The 18843-nt window shown below is 53.5% G+C and overlaps 5 protein-coding genes and 1 non-coding gene across 6 annotated transcripts, besides 3 other annotated features; 4 read left to right on the forward strand and 2 right to left on the reverse strand.

Moving 5' to 3' along the window:
• Positions 1 to 3088: part of a sequence feature (repetitive element) that runs on past the window's edge.
• Positions 3089 to 3348: 260 nt separating this feature from the next.
• Positions 3349 to 3786, forward strand: CYME_CMS099C (hypothetical protein; the record flags this gene model as incomplete). Its single annotated transcript, XM_005538715.1, has 1 exon — positions 3349 to 3786. The coding sequence occupies one exon, from the start codon at positions 3349 to 3351 to the stop codon at positions 3784 to 3786; it is 438 nt and encodes a 145-aa protein (XP_005538772.1).
• A 3454-nt stretch (positions 3787 to 7240) lies between these two features.
• On the reverse strand, positions 7241 to 8383 carry CYME_CMS100C (hypothetical protein, conserved; the record flags this gene model as incomplete). Its single annotated transcript, XM_005538716.1, has 1 exon — positions 7241 to 8383. The coding sequence occupies one exon, from the start codon at positions 8381 to 8383 to the stop codon at positions 7241 to 7243; it is 1143 nt and encodes a 380-aa protein (XP_005538773.1).
• Positions 8384 to 10430: 2047 nt separating this feature from the next.
• Positions 10431 to 11219, forward strand: CYME_CMS101C (probable proliferating cell nuclear antigen; the record flags this gene model as incomplete). The annotated part of the gene is made up of 1 exon (XM_005538717.1): positions 10431 to 11219. One exon carries the CDS (start codon positions 10431 to 10433, stop codon positions 11217 to 11219), a length of 789 nt encoding a protein of 262 aa, XP_005538774.1.
• A 624-nt stretch (positions 11220 to 11843) lies between these two features.
• CYME_CMS102C (eukaryotic translation initiation factor eIF-3 subunit E) lies at positions 11844 to 13514 on the reverse strand (the record flags this gene model as incomplete). The annotated part of the gene is made up of 1 exon (XM_005538718.1): positions 11844 to 13514. The coding sequence occupies one exon, from the start codon at positions 13512 to 13514 to the stop codon at positions 11844 to 11846; it is 1671 nt and encodes a 556-aa protein (XP_005538775.1).
• Positions 13480 to 14849: a sequence feature (possible transcribed region).
• On the forward strand, positions 14269 to 16077 carry CYME_CMS104T. The gene has a single exon (XR_002461651.1). It is a non-coding gene; the product is annotated as a hypothetical transcript (transcript).
• A 602-nt stretch (positions 16078 to 16679) lies between these two features.
• On the forward strand, positions 16680 to 17471 carry CYME_CMS105C (hypothetical protein; the record flags this gene model as incomplete). Its single annotated transcript, XM_005538719.1, has 1 exon — positions 16680 to 17471. The coding sequence occupies one exon, from the start codon at positions 16680 to 16682 to the stop codon at positions 17469 to 17471; it is 792 nt and encodes a 263-aa protein (XP_005538776.1).
• An 804-nt stretch (positions 17472 to 18275) lies between these two features.
• Positions 18276 to 18843: part of a sequence feature (possible transcribed region) that runs on past the window's edge.

Raw genomic sequence — 18843 nt, forward strand, 5'->3', positions numbered from 1 at the left:
CAACTGACGTTCAGACGCCTTCCAGCCTTTTTGGACCGGCCACCCACTACTGCTTCCAACTTTTTCGCATATAGTTCGACTTTGAGGGGTTGCCTAACAACATTCTCTCGTGTCAACTCCGGAGGTCTCTTCTCCAGCACCGCGCATTTCCTTAGATTGATGGCGGCATTAAAATCTCGATTCACGAATTCCATCCGTTTCTTGCCATCACTGGCTGTATTCACTAATGCGAGTAATCCTCGCACTTTTGCCCTCCTTTCCATTTGCTCCCCCGTCAGCGGCCCATACTTTTTTATATCCTCAGGGCACCTCTGGCACTTTTCCATCTCGACCCTCTGAAGTGTACACCCCAGTTCAGGGTGTATATAGGACGTCCGGAACTCATCTATAGGTATCGTAACGAAACGCCGTGCACACTCCTTGTATATTCTTGTCGTTGGAGCAGGCGTAGTTCCTTTTTGGGTCTTCCAACACCCTGCCCCATACGCTACGAAGAGCCTCTGACCTTCATCCTCCTTCAAGGCGCTCAACTGATTGGAAAAAATTCGCGAACGCCCGCTGCCTCCCACCGTATACATTCATACGCACTCGAATCCACCGAGGCTTGGTATACTCCTCCCACAGCGCATCCCAATGAGCAACACGAACTTCCATCAATTTCAGAAAAGCCTGAAAGTCCGCATTCCGGCTCGTCACCTCACTCATAGCTTCCAGGCGATCCTTCATTCCTTCGTTCCATGTCTCAATTTTCTTCCTTGCATTCATTATACCGGATTCCCGATAATATCTTGCTCTCGAGAACCCCAAAGTTCGCATGTCTTTCTGACGTAAGCTACCGTCAATGACATCTTCCGCACGCTTGGGTGCTGCGATGGTAATGATATTCGTATTCCCAGGGTCCGCGCCAACGACAAAGTCGTTATCCTCTACCTGCTGCGTCGCTGGATCCTCCTTCTCCTTTTCTCCATGCTTCGTCACGGGCTCAGCCGAAGGCAGGACTGGACGATCTGTCTTGAACCGCCCATAGTGTACACACATGGCTACTCTATCGGATTCCATCATCCTCTTGAATACCTTTTGTTTACTCATTTTGAGACGTTTGAAATCTAAGATATCCTTCCAGTACGTCTCCCGGTTTTCGCCGGTGAAGTCCTCCCTGCTAGCATCAAACTCGGGATTGATATCCCTCATGATGCCGTTATGGACGCCGAAGTCGATACTCACAAAATGTGACTTGATGTTGCACAACGGAACGCCGTTGAAGCGCTTTCCCGTTAGGAAAGCCTTCCGTCTCTCCCACTCTTCATTTTTTTCCCCACTCAGCTTCATCTCTGCCTTGCGTTCGAGCTCTCGGTCCAGAAACACAAAATAGCGCAGGATGAGGCCATGATATCTTTCCTTACCGTTTTTCAACTCTGATATCTTTTCTGCTAGATTCGCCAGCCCCAAGTCTGCGCGGCGCTCTTGAATAGCCGCACGGATTACAGAAGCTTCATTCGTGCTCTCGTTTGACGCCTTCTTGTCGACGAATTCGATCTCATCTTCACGCTTGCGATCTTTCGTGATGCCGTCGATAATCGCCCATTTTCCATTGCGAGACAGACCCGGGTAGAGTGCAGCCACGCGCGTATCATGAAACGTTCGAGGTTCATGTTCAAATGGTTCTTCAGATTCGTGAGGTACTTCATAGCCCCATAGTCGTAAATATCCCGGTCACCCTTGTATCGAGTACCCTCGAAGCAGAATTTCGCGAAGTTTTCGTGGAGGACGTGCACCCGCTCATTTTCCCTCCATGTTTCCTCTGTACCAAGCATCAGCTGACGAACAAAGGTCTTATCGAAAAACTCGTCCGGAATCTCGACCATTTCCACGTGCGTCACGTCGCGATACATCTCCCTCACCAAATGCATCAGTCCTGATGACGCCTTGACAATACTCTTGGAGTACGAATCGACACGGTTCCTAATGGCCTCTCGCAACTTTTGTTTGTGAGGATCCTTGTTATGTTTAAGAAGACAGGTTTTCACCACCATCTCGTCGTACTGTCTTCTTTCTCGCAGCCTTGGACGTGCGGCCTCCTGCCTTTGCTTCTTCTGCCCTTCCTGTTCTTCTTCGCCCCGCCATGTTTTTCGTGTTTCTCCACCAACCGGCGACACAGGGCCCCAGGATCCTCCGCTTCCACTTCCATAACTTTCCATTTTTAATTTTTTATAACGCTCTCTGAACGCTTCTGCTCCAAACAGCGAAAAATCACTTGAATACACTTGCTTGAGTGTTGAAACACAATTGAACTGAATAATATACGTTGCTACGACTTTAATGAAAATAAAATTTGCCGGGTAGAACAACACGCTACAGATTAGGATTCCATTCCTCTTCAACGGCGACATGCGCGTCGTGTCTCGTGACCACCTGATCCGGAGGTGCGCGTACCGACCGCGCTATACAAACGAAGAGCAAAAATGAATCATTAAATAGCGACGAGGTAACAATGTCTTTCTTCCTCTACGAGAAACGTAAAAAGGATGAAAGTTTTTCGTATTGTGGAAAAGTTTACCTTACAGGCGGAGGGTCCTGCGAGCTGGACGATTCTGCTAGGCTGGTGCTCGGTGTGCCTCTAAAGTGGCGGATGCTGTAGCGAGACCTGCGCAGCTCGTCCGCAACGCAGTTTTTTGGGACTAGGGGCAACAAAGCCGCGTCTGGGCGTCGCCCTGTTGCGGTGGTCTCCTAGTATATCGTTTCGCGCTGCCGCAGAAAGTACGTCCGTCAGCGCAGCTTGCAGACTCTCAGAACTATTATGTACTCCGAGACGATGCCAGGTGCACCACGCCTCGAGCCGACGCCCTCAGTAGTATGGCAAAGCCGTTCTGTCTCCGTGCAGCATCCGCACCAGCGGTAGGCGCTACATCTGGTGCTGACGCCAGGCACTTGCTGCACGATAGAATGTACGAGACAACCTGTATATCCTCGAGGAAGTATAAGAAATGAAGCTTGAAGGTAAGTGCATCATAGTGGACGCTTTCCCGAAAGCAAATATCCATCCCGCAATCTGGGATCCATGGTCAATATAAACGTCTTGTCATCGAAATATGCCTCCCGACTGGGGGACGCGTCAGCGTCGCAGCGCATCGCTGCTGGCGACCCGACGGCTGGACACGTTTCCTCTGCGTATCTGTGCCGCACGGCGCTGCAGTGCCTGGAGACTCCAAGAAGTGGGGTGTGCGTTTTGTTTGACGGATCGGTAGTGGTTGGGTGTGCTACAGTTCCACGAAGCAAACCGTTCTGCTTAGTTGTGTTCTCTCTAGAGTTCTTTCCGCGGAGGCCTGAGACTTAGCGAATTTATTTGTTATGAGCAAGAAAGGCGGAGACGTCCCCGAGTACGTGTACGAGCCATACCAAGGTGACGGGTACGCACCTCCTCCTCCGGCAGCGAACTCTAGTAGCGTGTATAGGTACCAGACAGGTACGAATGCTGTGCCGCCGCCGCCGCCTCCGACGCAGAACGGCGTCGCTTATGCTTACAGTCCTGCGGGGGCGCCGCCGCCACCGCCACCCCCAAACTTTTCTTATGCCTACAGCGAGGCCCTGCCGGACGGCACCTCCCGACACTATTATTACGCCCAGCGGACCTACTCGAACGCGCATGGGCGGTATCAGAACACGAACTTTGACCAGAACGACCAGCTTGCGCGGGGGTGTCTCTACGCCTGCTGCGAAGGTATGGCGGCTGGTCTGTGTGCGGCGCTGACCTTCGAGTGTTGCCTCGGTTTGTGCGGTTTCTGGTAAGCAATTGGTCAGGGGTGTGCCATGCGTCTCGTGGCTCGATCAATAGACAGCTCACACCATCATGGACGATGTGGCCGAACTTGGAGTATCATATGGTTTGCGCCCCGTAGCGGGCAGCTCTGTGCTGCGTAGACAGGTCTCTCCGAACCGTTGCATATGTCATCCAGGATTTTGCATGTTATATATGAAGAACCCCTCCTGCAGATCGAGGAAAATCACCGTCTTCGGAACGCGAGTAGTAACCGGTCTGTTCCAGCTGTATGCGGATTGTCAGCCCGAGGTTTACTGGCAATAAATCTGGTGCTTTTCGGAAAATAGATTGAGCATCTCGAAGGGTACATCGTAAATGCTGTATTTTCTGCATAAAGTTACATCAAAAACATGCCAAGTATCAGAGGCATAGCTCACGCCCCGGACCGTCTCAGTCTTAGCGGGATCTGCACCGGACCCTATCAGAAAGTTACTACGCACACTGGTGTATGCGTTGTCCGAAATTCGCCAACTCTACTTCCATAGTGCCGTACGGTGTAGAGGCGCGAAGCGTCCAATGAACCTGTGTGCGACAAGTCCAGCTCGGCCAATTTTCTGTGGCGCTGGGTACGTATCCACGCTTGTCGTACGTCGAAGGGCGGCTTTGCGATGCTTTCATTGATGTCGGCCCGAGGGATCGAGCACTCTGCCCCGTGCGACGTCATACTGAAGAGGGATCGTGTGGCTGGACGCATAGCGTTTCCGTCTTTGACATCATCACTCGTGTGACAGTTTTCAATAAACTCGAGACAGCTGATCTTCAGCATGCCTGGTTACTAGGACGCACCAAGCAACACGTATGCCGTACCATTAAGAGACTGCCTTACAAAGCAGCAAGAAGCAGAAGCAAAACGCAGCCATACAGAAGGGTGGCGCTAGCGCTGGCAGTCCACAACAAACTTGGATGCTTCCAGCGAACTCAAACGGGTTACGCCTCCATTCTTCTCCGCGCACACAAGCAGCTAGCAGGGACAGTACGAAAGCTCCCGTTCCACGCGCGAAATAGACTACAAAAGGTTCTGCTTTATGATTATGATACTTGTTCTTGCCTTTATATGGAGCCGGCCGCTGCCGAATAAAAACTATCTACCGACAAGAGAACAGACTCTGCCAAGCTAATTCCAACTTCGGATGCACGTACTTGCCAACTGCGTTCAAGGGTTTTTCTGAAGACTGCACGTTGCGACTGCGGAGCCCGGCACCGCATCAGTACGCCAACTAGCGTTTTCATGGTGCAGAATCGATGAATATAGCTAGGCCAATGTCAAACTTCAATGCAACTGGTCCACGTACCGACTTTGGGCGAAGAATCTAAAGCCTCGGCCTCATCCAATGTCATCAACGCCAGCATTTACGTATTTTTGCTGCGACTGGTCCCATTTTCTCCTTTTTTCTGGATTACGATACGCTGGTCCCTCCTTTTGCTCAAGTTCCATTGTCAGTAGCCGAAAGACCTAGATGACGGCATTATATTTCCTTTTTCACCATTTTTGGAAGTTGCCCATACAATTCATGCACAGGCGGCGGTTGCGACATGCGCGTCGTTTGCGATAAGGGAATCGTCTTGGCATACGGTCGCGCTGTACCCGCTGCAGGGGTGACACTTGAGACTGGTCAGGCGTTCCCTCAGATGCACACGAGCTCCCCGTCATCCTCCTCTTCCTCCAAGGGCCGCCCCACGGTACCTGAACGCTCCCCTCACCACCCGGTACATGCCCATGACGGGTGCAGAGTGCCCCCATGGGTGCCCGACTCCGTTGCGCGCTGTGCGCTACGTTTGCGTGCTTGTTCTGGGCGATCCCCTAGGAGCGGACGTCGTACGCTCGACGTGCAAGCGCACCATGTTCCATTCGACAGAGCCTGTATGGAATGCAACGTTGTCCGTGGTGTAACGAGTGGCCGACGGAAAACCCAGGCTGGAGATTTGTTCGAGAAATTTGGATTTATGTTCACTCATTTCGTGCTAAGCTGCGACGCGTCCTCTACAGGAAGCGATCGCTACGATCGCTCAAGTTCGAGTCCATAACCGTATTCCGTGCAAAGAGAACAGACAGGAGCCTCTAAGGCATATTCCGTGGGACTTGTGATGCTTCATTCGAATGGAGCTTCCCTGATGTCCACAATAGGGGACGATTTGTCTTCGGAACGGAACCGATCATCGGACCTGAATCGGGCGGTGGTCTTTCAGCATGAGCTTGTGGGCACGTCGCCAAGGGACGACGCGGGCTACTACGTGCTCTCGTCGATCCATCGGCGCAAGTCGCTGTGCCCAACGAGCATCCTTGCAACAAAATAAGCGAAACCCCGGGAAGTCGGTGATTTGAGCACACTCCTGGCTGTCCAATTTGACAAGTAGAGGCTTGAACGTAAGCGTTGGATAATGGCATGTATTGATTTACGAAAACTTGCTCTAAAGCGTCCTGAAAATGGCGATTTCGGTAACGTAACAAATTCCGGCGGCAGAGCGTCGTGTTTGCAAGTCCCAGAGGAAAACAACGCAACCTTAAGCTACGGTGTAATCCTTACGCCCTCACTGCTTGAATTCGAGTGTGCAGGCTGTACACCTGGGAAGGGTTCGCAAAAAATCGCTAGCCAGGTACAGGGCGGGCGTTCAGTCTTGTACTTTAATCTGATACAGGCGCAGCATCGCAGCCGGGCGTGCTGTCGCCCTGATATGAACGCTCCTATACAGCCATCTGCTCGCGCTAGTTGCAGATTCCTCATCGTCGGGGAAGGTGCTCTTCTTCCAGGGAGCGGTCGATGCCTGCTGCAAATTCACTACGCCACACAGTTCCTCAAACGAAGACCAGCCATCCCTTACGCCCTCAATAATCGGGTTACTGACCCTACTCGCCAATGTGACCCTGAGCGGGCGCCATTCTGAGCGAGACCCGAGCGCTGCGTCTTCCGATCATGCGTGGGACAAACTCTCCCCACAGTTGTCCGTCGAGTGCCTGCCTGGGGCGCCACGATAACAATCGCTCGTGATGGCCCCACCTCGGGATCGATGCTGCGCGTCATGGCACGCGTTTTACGTAGTGGCTGCCCCGGCGGCATCCCTGGGCTCACAGGATGACGCATGCACCCGCATGCACAAAGTCAGGCTCTGCACTAGAGGCTGAGATATCCGTATCCTCGCGTGGCCGGTTCAAAATACACGTATGTGCGCAGCGGTTACATGCGAGTGCCGCTTCGTGCATGAAGCAGCACCATCGCAAGCCTCCGGTGAGCCGCATTTCAGGACGTTTAAGAATCCGCTCTCGATGATTCCGGCAACCGGCTGGTGTACGAATCCTGGAGTTATTGCTGGAGAGGTTGCGGATGCTGTGGGCAAAGATGCCATGAACAGCGAAACTGCTGCCAAATTCGCGTACCGCGCATCGATGCTCTAGCGCTTCCTTAAACGACCACTGTTTTCTGCCGATCAAGCCCGGCAGGAAGCGCGAATCTGTTCCGCGCTTTTGCGGCCGTAGTGGCGGATCCACGGATGCATCGCAGAGAGAACCACCAAAAGCGCCTCTTCGGTTCGGATGGTGCGACTCCCCTGATGCGGGCAAGCATTTACGTAGGCGTCGAACAACTTTGCGACGTCCGGACTGCCATAGCTTGCTTCGAGTCCGTGGATTCCACCAAATGCAACGAGAAGCTTGCGGAAACCCCCTGGAGGAATGAATGACGCCCTCCGAGCACTCGCCCCATCGATTTCAGTTTCAGCCGCCGTGCTGTCCGTAGCTCGTTCGGCAGAGCTACCCCAGAGGGTAGCGAAGAGGTCGGTGCCCCGCTCGCTGGTACCTATTTTCACATCAGCGCCGCTCGTGGACAGAGCCTGTACTAAGTTAGCAGCCAGTCGCACTTTGTAGCCCCAGTAAAGCCCAAGCCTTTCGCGGGGCTCATCGCGAGCGACCATCACGGCCCGAGTCCAAGTCCAGCAGCCTTGCATATGTAAAGACGGATGCGAATCCCGTTTACGCTTACGGTTCGAGCCTTGTTCCGCAACATAGTGTCCACTCCTCTCTAGTTTCTCGAATCGCACTGTAACGCGCTGTCCGACGGGCAACGGCATGTCAGTGTCGACAGCTACAGGAGCGTCCCAGCCGACGTGAACGTATCGACTTCGGTCTGACGTTGCGCCAGTGTCTGGAGCGGGTACCACGACCCCCTCGCGGTACGGAGTTCCCTCGTGCCGCCGCGGATGGTGCGGTGTATCCAGCGGGTTTAACAGTCCAACGTACTGTAGTTCAGGCGTATGCGGAAAAAGCGCCTGTCGCAGGTACTGAGGGCACTCGGCATACTGCAAAAGTCTCGCTAGATGGGTATCAAAAGCCGTCGACGACGGCGATGAAACGGTGCCCGCGATAGTTGCACGGACACGCTCAGCGAAGATAATGACCTCATCTACCTCAAAGATTGCAAGTGCTCTCGCGATCTGCCCCGCAAGGTACGTCTGTAACGCCGGGGTCTGCGCGTTAGCCAGAACGGATCCAGGCAGCGCTACTGCAAGTGTCCACGAGCGCCCTTTCTGCTCGCTCTTGGTGCAGTTGGAAGCAAGGGCAGTTTCCTGGTGCATGCGTAGAAGGTGCACAGCGCCCTTTGTTTCGGTTCAGTTATGGGCCAATTAGAAACCGTCTGAGCGCCCTCTGCTCCAGTCGATCTGAGCAACGCTGGGTCAGACAAAAATGTTTCTAAGCGTTGCAAATGGCGTCGATGATCCAGTGCGCTGCGCGTCAGCGCGTGCTGAAGTGCTCGTTATTTGAGGACGAAAGCCATTCTGTGACTAGAGACATCTAAAGCCGTGGAATAATAGAATAAAAGACTGAACGCCCGCCCTGTACCTGGCTAGCGATTTTTTGCGAACCCTTCCCAGGTGTACAGCCTGCACACTCGAATTCAAGCAGTGAGGGCGTAAGGATTACACCGTAGCTTAAGGTTGCGTTGTTTTCCTCTGGGACTTGCAAACACGACGCTCTGCCGCCGGAATTTGTTACGTTACCGAAATCGCCATTTTTCAGGACGCTTTAGAGCAAGTTTTCGTAAATCAATACATGCCATTATCCAACGCTTACGTTCAAGCCTCTACTTGTCAAATTGGACAGCCAGGAGTGTGCTCAAATCACCGACTTCCCGGGGTTTCGCTTATTTTGTTGCAAGGATGCTCGTTGGGCACAGCGACTTGCGCCGATGGATCGACGAGAACACGTAGTAGCCCGCGTCGTCCCTTGGCGACGTGCCCACAAGCTCATGCTGAAAGACCACCGCCCGATTCAGGTCCGATGATCGGTTCCGTTCCGAAGACAAATCGTCCCCTATTGTGGACATCAGGGAAGCTCCATTCGAATGAAGCATCACAAGTCCCACGGAATATGCCTTAGAGGCTCCTGTCTGTTCTCTTTGCACGGAATACGGTTATGGACTCGAACTTGAGCGATCGTAGCGATCGCTTCCTGTAGAGGACGCGTCGCAGCTTAGCACGAAATGAGTGAACATAAATCCAAATTTCTCGAACAAATCTCCAGCCTGGGTTTTCCGTCGGCCACTCGTTACACCACGGACAACGTTGCATTCCATACAGGCTCTGTCGAATGGAACATGGTGCGCTTGCACGTCGAGCGTACGACGTCCGCTCCTAGGGGATCGCCCAGAACAAGCTCGCAAACGTAGCGCACAGCGCGCAACGGAGTCGGGCACCCATGGGGGCACTCTGCACCCGTCATGGGCATGTACCGGGTGGTGAGGGGAGCGTTCAGGTACCGTGGGGCGGCCCTTGGAGGAAGAGGAGGATGACGAGGAGCTCGTGTGCATCTGAGGGAACGCCTGACCAGTCTCAAGTGTCACCCCTGCAGCGGGTACAGCGCGACCGTATGCCAAGACGATTCCCTTATCGCAAACGACGCGCATGTCGCAACCGCCGCCTGTGCATGAATTGTGTGGACAGCAGCCGAACACCTCAAGCTGACGCCCTCAGTGATATGGCAAAGCCGTTCTGTGTCTGTCCTGCGATCGCACCGGCGCTTTAGGAGCCATCGCTGACGCTCAAGGCGGGCTCGGCGCACGAAAGAACTGGAAAACTGCACGGTGTCTTCGAAGGAAGCCCCGATGAGTGCAACTTGGAAGGAGGCGTAGCGATTGATGCTCCATCGTATGCTGGTATCAAGCGCACAATCGGGGATTCCCGGTCTGGGCAAACCCTCGATCAGAAAACAGCTGGAGGCGGCGATATCGAGGACTGCAACGCTACGATCAATATCATTCAACTGCGTACAACCGCGTTGGACAGACAGGAGAGACCGGTATATGTAAAGCTGAAGATATGAAAGAGAAAAATGATCAGTAACAAGAAACTTGCAAAGGATGGTGTTGATGATATTGGAATAGGCCTAAACTTAAGAGTCTTTGCCCAAGTTCAGTGAGTGAATCCGTAATACTCTCATGTGACATGGGTGCGAAGAAGATCGGCCAACGTGCATCAACTGCCCGATGCGCGCCAAAATACGCGCGCGGACGCTGCTCGAACGCGCCTCGGTCGGCAATTTCCCGCGGCAAGCTTCTTCCCGCCTGGTACTCTCTGCCCTGCGTTGGCGTGTACCCAATATTCACAGAAGAGCCTTTGTGAAAACATGTTCGAGGCCCGCTTTCCGGAAGCGCTGCTTTTAAAGAAAATACTGGAGGCTATCAAGGACCTAGTCCAGGATGCCAACTTCGAGTGCACTGAGAGTGGCATCACCCTCCAGGCTATGGACAACGCTCACGTATCGCTCGTCACACTGCTTCTGCGTGGCGAGGGTTTCGACCTCTACCGAGTCGACAAACCTGAATCGCTTGGTATTAACTTGAACTCTATGTCGAAGATCATGCGTTGTGCGGCGAACAATGACACTGTCACTGTGGACAAACTCGAAGGTGCTGACACGGTGCGCTTTCTCTTCGAATCGCCGAACGCAGATCGCATGAGCGAGTTCCATCTCAAGTTGATGGATATTGACTCGGAAACGCTTGAGATCCCCGAATCCATGTATCACGCTGAGATAGAGTTGCCCAGCGCGGAACTGCGTCGGATCGTGAGTGATCTCTCCACAATGGGCGACTCCGTGCGCATTTCTGTAAGCAAGGAGGGCGTCCGCTTTACGGTTCGTGGTGACGAAGGGAGTGGAAGCGTGATTCTGCGCCAAAGTACCGGTGTGGATAAGCCGGAGGAGGCGATTCATATTGTAATGAACGAACCGGTGGAGCAGAGCTTTGCACTAAAGTACTTGAACTTGTTCTGCAAGGCGGCGCCTTTGAGTGCGCGCGCACAGATCAAACTGAGTAAGGATGCTCCACTCTTGGTCAACTTCTCCATGAACAATATCGGATATTTGGCTTACTATTTGGCCCCGAAGATAGGAGATGAAGATATTGAAGAGTGAAACCACAGTCTTTGCTAAGTCCGGAGTCGGAAGAGTTAGGTGGACTTGTTTACTATCTGCAGAACGGATCCTCTGCGATTCTCCCCGGTGGCTTGCAACTACCTGTGGTTAAAGACTGGACCGCAGGCATCCAATGCGCATGACGCAGGTTACTGCCGATGAGCGTAGGCGCGCTGCGTTTTTAAACTCGAAATGAAAACTCGTGCACAGGTTGCCTGATCGAATCTGTCGGCACTCAATACCGCACTCGCAAGCTTTTCTTCTATGTCCAAGTTCAGAACGCCTACTGAAGCTTGTGAAGCAGCCTCAGGAAGCTGGCAGAAACAACAGCAGTGTCCACATCATCTATTGCAGCTGCAGCGCGCGCGCTGCAACGATCCAGACACATCACCGGAATGCGCCTGATCCGCAATACTTGAGGCAATGCGTCTCTACCGAAATCCTGGACTCGGAGCATACCATTCATGGATGCGCTCATCGAATTCGAAAGCATATACAGGTTTCGCTTCCATGGCATACAATCGGCGACCATGTAGCTGTTGATTTCTCGAACGCTACGTGACTTCCTGGGGCGAAATGAATGGAAGCGTTCTCCCCGCCGCTAGCGCCATGGCCCAATGCGATTTACTCGACGCGACGCGCCTCTCGTTGACCGGATCGCGAGCTGCCACCCATCGGCGCTGCACCGGTACCGCTGCCGCTGCCGCCATGTCCACGGCCTGTGCGTCCGTGGCCCCGAAGGCGTCCTGTACCACCCGATGGATGCGTATCTCGGTCAAGAGCGTACCCCAGCGAGCTTGTTCGGTACGTCAGGGAGCGTGTCGTATCTATGACGTACTCGTAGATGCCAAGTGGTTGGTAACTCATGAGCACCTGATTGCGGCGATCGTCAATTTTTGCATCCAGGCGGGCGCTGCGTACGAGACTTGCTACCCAGCGCTCTGCTCGAGCACGATCCATATTCAGTCGATCCGCGAATCCGTGCAAGTCGATGCAATCATGCGTACGACAATACATCTCAAAGATCAGCTGCAGACCGCTCTCCTGAAAGGCATCAACCGAGTCTCGCAAAAAGTAATCTTGACGCAGTGCGCTCTCACACTCTCGAAGCATATCTTCTGCTGTGCCCAGATCAAGGTTCCCCCAGAGACTTTCAACAAAACCTACAACAGGGTCTTTGGACAACTTTGCTCCGTCAAGGTCGATAGAACGCACCACTTCAGCGAACAGGTTCCGTTTCTGCCGTTTGTTGCAGATGGCGAGTGCAGCGACGACGTAGCGATAGAGATGTGCTGCGTTGGTTTCAATGGCCGTAAAGTAACGTTCGCTGGCGATGTTACCGATCGAGCCGGAAACATTGCGGTCAGTGCCCGCGCCAGACGACGAATGTAGTGAGAATACCAGGTCGATGAAATAATTCAGTGTGGTTGTGTTTTGGAAAAACACAAAGAGGCCCCAATGCAGCAACCAGGTCCGTTGTTGAAGCTGTTGCAGTGGGTTCAGCACGGGCGAACTCGATCCTGACAAGGAGGTGATAAATGCACGCAGGTTTTCAATTTCTTGCAACGCTGGTTCCCAACGATTTTCGAGGATCTCAGAGGCCAGCATTCCCCAGTGCAGCCCCAGGTCACGTTCCCAGTCTAAATCAGGCACGAGCGCGCGATATAGACGCAGCAACTCGCGTGACTCTGCATAGTTTCCACAGTCGAACTGAAAGCGAGCATATTCATAAAGGGCATCAAAGAGGTCTTCGGAAAATACGTCCCGTATTTGGCGTACTTTGTCCAAAACGGAAGCATCCAGTTGTGGCAGTTCCTCTAAGTTGCTCGCCTCAGTTTCACCGTCTATCTTCGCGGTATCGCTTGTCGATGTTGGCGATAAATCCAGGCTCACTCTCGGCGGTGCTTTATCGTCCACGATGCCAGCCTCATCGGACTTGCTGATTTGCGCCTCTTTTGCCACTTTGCTTACTGCCTGGAGCAGCGGACGCACCTCAATATGGAGCGTCTTCAGTGCCAAAACTATTGATTCTCGCCTTTCCGCCAGCGCAGCACGCCCTTCCAGACCTCTCTGCTCGTCCTCAGAAAGTGGCTGGTCCTGCTCAATTTCCTGCCATACTTCCAGTGCATAGTCGATCATGCTTGTGCGCACCAGCGTGTGCAGCAACGCGAGTTGCGCATCCCGTTTTTCCGCGCGAGTTGGCGCGGTTTCCTCCTGAAACCTAAGCAAGGGTATTATCAAGTGGCGATCGAGGCACGACGTTAATGTCGGGAGTAGATCTTGTGACCACGACATTGAATCTAGGGTTTAAACTAGCCGCTTTCGTGTTCCTAGGAAAGAGTTTGTAGAAGAGTCCAACCAGCTTGCTCCGATCGTTGCAAGCAACCCGTTGGAAGCGATCTAGCTGGCGGGTCCAGGCGATTTGGCTTAGCCTGCAGCCTGCCTTTAACAACGATTAAAGGATTTGAGCACAATAAAACCTCAAGTAAAGCACGCAAGCCTTTTCACGAAGCCGCTCACGTGGAATAGGAGTTCTGTAACAGTCTTTGCGACGATATGCACTTGCTCGAAGCGGCCGTCGCCGATCGATGGCAGGCGAGGCCGTCAACCACCCAAACCCGAGCGTCTCTAACATAGTCTGCTACCTCTATTATGTTCCACCGCAGGTGCGAGTCCTTTACGGCCTCTTCGCGGTTTACCGCAGATTCATTCGAAGCGCGTTCATCTTGAAGAAATACAGTATTCAAGGGGAAGGTATGCACGTAAAAGCCGAGGATCCTGGAGGACCGTCATCCCTGGCTGCCCGAAGAAAACGCAAAAAATCCTCTCATCGCCGATCATCGAGCGAAGACAAGCAAGTTACGAGGAAAAAAACAGAATAGGGGACACAGACGATAAAAGGTGTTTGCTAGACGTGACAATGACGAGACTGTTGTGGCGCAGGGGGCGCGAGTACTTGGAATTCTTGCAATGTTGAGCTCCACCAGCGTCAATGCACGCAAGGAGTTCGTGAATCGAGACGTGAACGCCGCCATCTATACCAAACGATGTGCGGTGCTGAAGAGGATACCCGAGGCGCTGGCGCGAGCCCGTCTTGTGAGGCAGCCTCTCAGGCTCGAGGTATACATGCAGAATCTGGAACTGATAGCAGGCGGCCGGTCAGACGAGAGAGTGAGGCGTCTGCGAGTGGGTGTCTATGTACCTATCATGGTCGTGAACCGCTGCTCGTTGTACCGACTATAAACTTAGAGCAGTGGATTCTGGAACAACTTTTCGAGGGCGCGCTTTTGTTTCGATTGCTTTTCTCGCAGGTGTTCAACCAAGCAATTGTGTACTTTAGGTTCGGGGGAAAGTCGCGAAACGTTTTGAGCTTTTTATGGCTTGCGTGCGCAAACCGCCGTCATTCTGAACTGAAGGCAACGCAATCCGATAAAGTGCATGAATCAGCTGTCTCGTAGTGCCTGTTCCTAGAACTGCGCTCCAAAACGAGAACGTACCAGACGCCACCTACAAGCCTTGCTCGTTTTCAATCCGTTCCACTCCACAGTTCCGTTCAGAAAAAGCAGAGAAAAAACCACACGATATGAAGATTCTGTACCGTCGATACCGACGGTAATGAAGAGGCACGGGTGGACGACGCAAAAGCACGTTGCTCCGTGAGACCGTCGTACGTTGAACGAGACGCGCACACTCTCATACGCACACCCGCGATCGATTACATCATGAAAAGCGAGCGGTTACTACGGGACGGACGAGTGCTCGTCGCTCTCAATGAGACTTCATTCAGAGAAGCGTGCAGACCTGGACACGGGCGCCCTAACAGGGATCATCGATGTTCGCACACCAGGAACACGCGAGTATTCCGAAAAGATCAGCAGTAGCAGCAGCATGGAAATCGTGTGGTCGCCTACTTTTCGCCAAACGGGCGGGATTGCCCAACAGCTCATTCGCGGTCGAGGCAGTCCCCAGGATGCAGAGCTGAAGTGGATGCCCTGCACGCTTGCTCCGGGGTGCGCCTTAGCGACCATGCGGCACATGCGGACGATATTGGGGCAGGGGCACAGCGAACCGCGCTGGGGCCGCCAACGGTTTCGGTTGTATAGGCCGAACTGGCGTGCAATCGCCTACGTGGTCAGTCAGTTGGACAAAGCATCGACAGACGTGTCGCATCGTTTGGTGGAGGACGAAGGCGCTCGACGTATTGCTGCGCGCAAAGCACGTACCCGTGTTCGTTGCGCGAGAGCGCACACCGAGTGCAGGAATCGATGCGGTACGTGCTCCCGTTGATGAGTTCAAAACGACGTATACGCATCACAAGCATGTGTGCACGCCGAAACGGGTAGAGAAGACGAATGTGAAACGGAACCTGATGCACGACGTGGTGTGCGGGAAGCGGGGCATCGTCAGGTAGCGACGAGGGTGCAGGTGAGCGGCTGGCAACGGCGTGATTCCCCGAGCAGCCACGCGTGCAAGCACATTCTGCGCGGAGACTTGGGCGTCTCAACGAGCACCCGGAAGCGTCTCGTGCTTCCGGAGCGTCCATCGGTTTTGCATGAAGCGAGCGCTCGAGGTAGTAATCGGTTCGACCTTCGCGGCGCCATGGTACTGGAACGCAGAAGGCTTGCGATGAAAAGAATCAGTGGCGGCGAGAGAGGGCTCTGGATTCCCGACTGGAGCTATGCACTGGTACGATATGGATCAGCAATCGAGTGAGACTCGTGTACTCTCATATATACGCTGTGATTTGGATTCCCTGGCAGTTGGAGAAAGATCGTGCTGATATACTATCCGATTTTACTGCGGATATGAAGCGAGATGCAACACAGTGTTTTGATATAAATCCGCGCATTCAAACCTATAGACTTTCAGATGAACTTTGACACTCGCAACACAAATCTCGCTCGTTGGAGCTGCTCGACTCGCGGCGTCTAGCCTTCTCGAAACTGGAATGCGACTGCCGGACAGTCACAGTTGCAAAACGTTCGCTGCGAAATCGGTCATTGGGACAGTATTTCCAACCATCCACGGCTATTTCATGTGCAAAAGCTCTCCAAGCCGTAGAATTTGCAGTGTTTTCTTTTTTATAGGCATGCACATGAGCTTTCTTATTTTGACGCTCCAAAGAACTAGTGTCTGATTCGGCGATCGTTGCGAGCACCGGAACACGCACGGTGCGTCTGTCGAGCTCAGAACGCAGCAGGGAGCGGAAGCAGCTGCCACAGGCGAAGACGGCTTGTTTCTCGCCGAGCGAGCGACTTAGAGGACGACCATTTGGCTATCTCGCGTGAAAGTCGTAGTTGTCGCTTGTTGGGAGCAGTATTCAGGCACAACTACTGCTGTTTGCGTACAAGACTCAATTTTCTGTGCGAGCTCCCGTGGAGCAACGGGGAACGCTACTACGGACCTACTAGTGTTGCTCTCGAAAGCCGACCGGGACGGCTATCCTGCTCGTCCAGGTCTATGAATGACGACTCACGACGCTATCCCAACTTTAGTGCGTACTTTCGACCAGTGCAAGACGGCGAACCGCTACCGTCTGCACCGGAGAGTTTGGCGCTGTGGGGTCAGCGCACTGTATGGGGCCTTCTCGGTGGAGCAGCACTGGGCTTTGGCCAGGGACTTCAACGCGCACGTATGCGAAAAGCGTACCCAATGCCTGCGGGTCTCGTGAACTCGCCATCGAGGCGCCTCGCCTACTTCGTGACGAGTGGCGTGGTGAGCACCAGTGCTCACCTCGGCCTCTTCGTGGCCCTCTATAGCGCTGTCGACCTCGGTGTTCGGGAATGGTTGCGCTCGGCGCCTGCTGAGCCTTTAGCAGACGGCTGTATACTCTGTAACTGGACCCGATCGGCGGGCGTTGAACAGTCCAGCGGTCTTGCTGCTGGCTCCATAACAGGCTTTCTCTTCCGACTTCCTACCGGTTCTGCCTCGCTAGCTCTTTCTGGAGCTGCATACGGCGCTGGCCTTGGTTTCATAGCAGGCTCCATTGAACGATGGCTGCGCAAACTCGAGCACGCTGCTCGTTCAAAGTGGACAGCGCAGCAAGCAGCTGACGAGGTCGACCATAAAGAAGTCGAGCAGGCTGGCACAGCTACAGCATCCTCGCCGAAGTCAGGCGCTGTTGATGCCTATATTCTAGCGCTCCAGCAACGGGTTCAGCCAAATACGCATCAGGGATTAGAAGAATGGAGAGCAAATGGCGAGGTCTCTTCTGAGGAGTCGGAGAAGAATACATCACCCGGTAGCCCTTGAAATCTTCGGAAAACTGCGAAGAGCGTACGGAGACTCGCTGGATATTGGAGACGCCAGCGCTGTGGCGCGCCGTCTTCGCGCATAGTGGCGCCGTTTCGCGCTGTTGATGACTTTCACATTCGAGCAATGTAGTGCATTACTGTCTCACACGAGACTGTGCGAGAAAGTTTTCACACAAGCTGCTGATTCGAGAGCTCCCATCACGGATGCGATAGAAGACCGGCTGCATCCTAATGAATCAGATCTATGACGAATCTCTTGTTCCTGCTCGTCATTTGAGGAAAACTTCCTCAAGCAGATGTGGTATATACCGGTTTCCGATGGCGCAAGATGAGAATTCTATTTTTTCGGTGAAATATTTTCTCGGAGGCAGATGCGGCCTGCCTTCCCAAAAGCACGCAAAACGTTCAAACTAGGAGGAGGATGTACCAAAGCGACATCGTGTGCGGAGTTTATTGGAGCGTAGCTGTGTCCTCAGCTGCGTCTGCGAGCAGTCCATCTCTCATTGCTGATGGGAAACAGGGCCCTATCCAAAGGTCAAAAAAGCGTCCTACGAGGTTTCATAGCGCTCTCCCCAATCAATGCAAACCTCTCCGCTTGAAGACGCGACATGGGAAGCTCGCGTTTTGATTGTTATCTGTTGAGGAAACGTGGAAATTCTTCAGCATTTATTGCTACTCGGGCATTGCTATCTGCAGGGCTAGTAAGCGGAATGTAGTGCATCCCTATCATTCAAGTCGCTCAACACGGGCGCACAGGCGAAACCGCGGCACCGTGGTTCGCGATCGCCGAAGGCTGCATTTTAGATTTCTTGTCGGTTTACGATCGATGAAACGAGCTTATTTACTTTGTATGCGCCGCTGCTGTCTACAGGGAAGGCAGAAGCCACTGCTCGTCAACTGCATTTTTGATTGGAGGAGCCTTGCAATCGGCGTCGGTTTTTGTAATGACACGGAGGCGTTGCGATGGAGTCCACGGGCGGGCACCAAGCCAAGCAATGTAGGTTCATGTCGGAGACACATGCGGGGTACCAGCGCCCTGGTCCACGGATTCGGTTGCCGCAGGAAGTTTCGTACGCGACTGTCTTGCGTCGCCCCAAATTTGGTAGCAGTAGAAGCCAACGCCGAGCCAGAGCGTCAAAAGCGCCAAAAAAGCTGCTGTCTTCGCGCTTTGCTGAGATGAACTGTAGACTAACGCAAGGACCAGTATAGGGCAGACTCCGTTGAAGGCTATGACGCTCCAGAATAACCCCCAGGGCGACCTTTTGGGTTTCTCCACGGGGTTTCGCTCTGACGCACCCACGCAGAGCGTACAGCCTCCCGCAGAGGTATGCTTCGGCGCCTTCGACGAAATCGGCTCCACTCCCGCTGTT

Source organism: Cyanidioschyzon merolae, chromosome 19 (genome assembly GCF_000091205.1).
Source record: "Cyanidioschyzon merolae strain 10D DNA, chromosome 19, complete genome".
Taxonomy (NCBI): Eukaryota; Rhodophyta; class Bangiophyceae; order Cyanidiales; family Cyanidiaceae; genus Cyanidioschyzon; species Cyanidioschyzon merolae.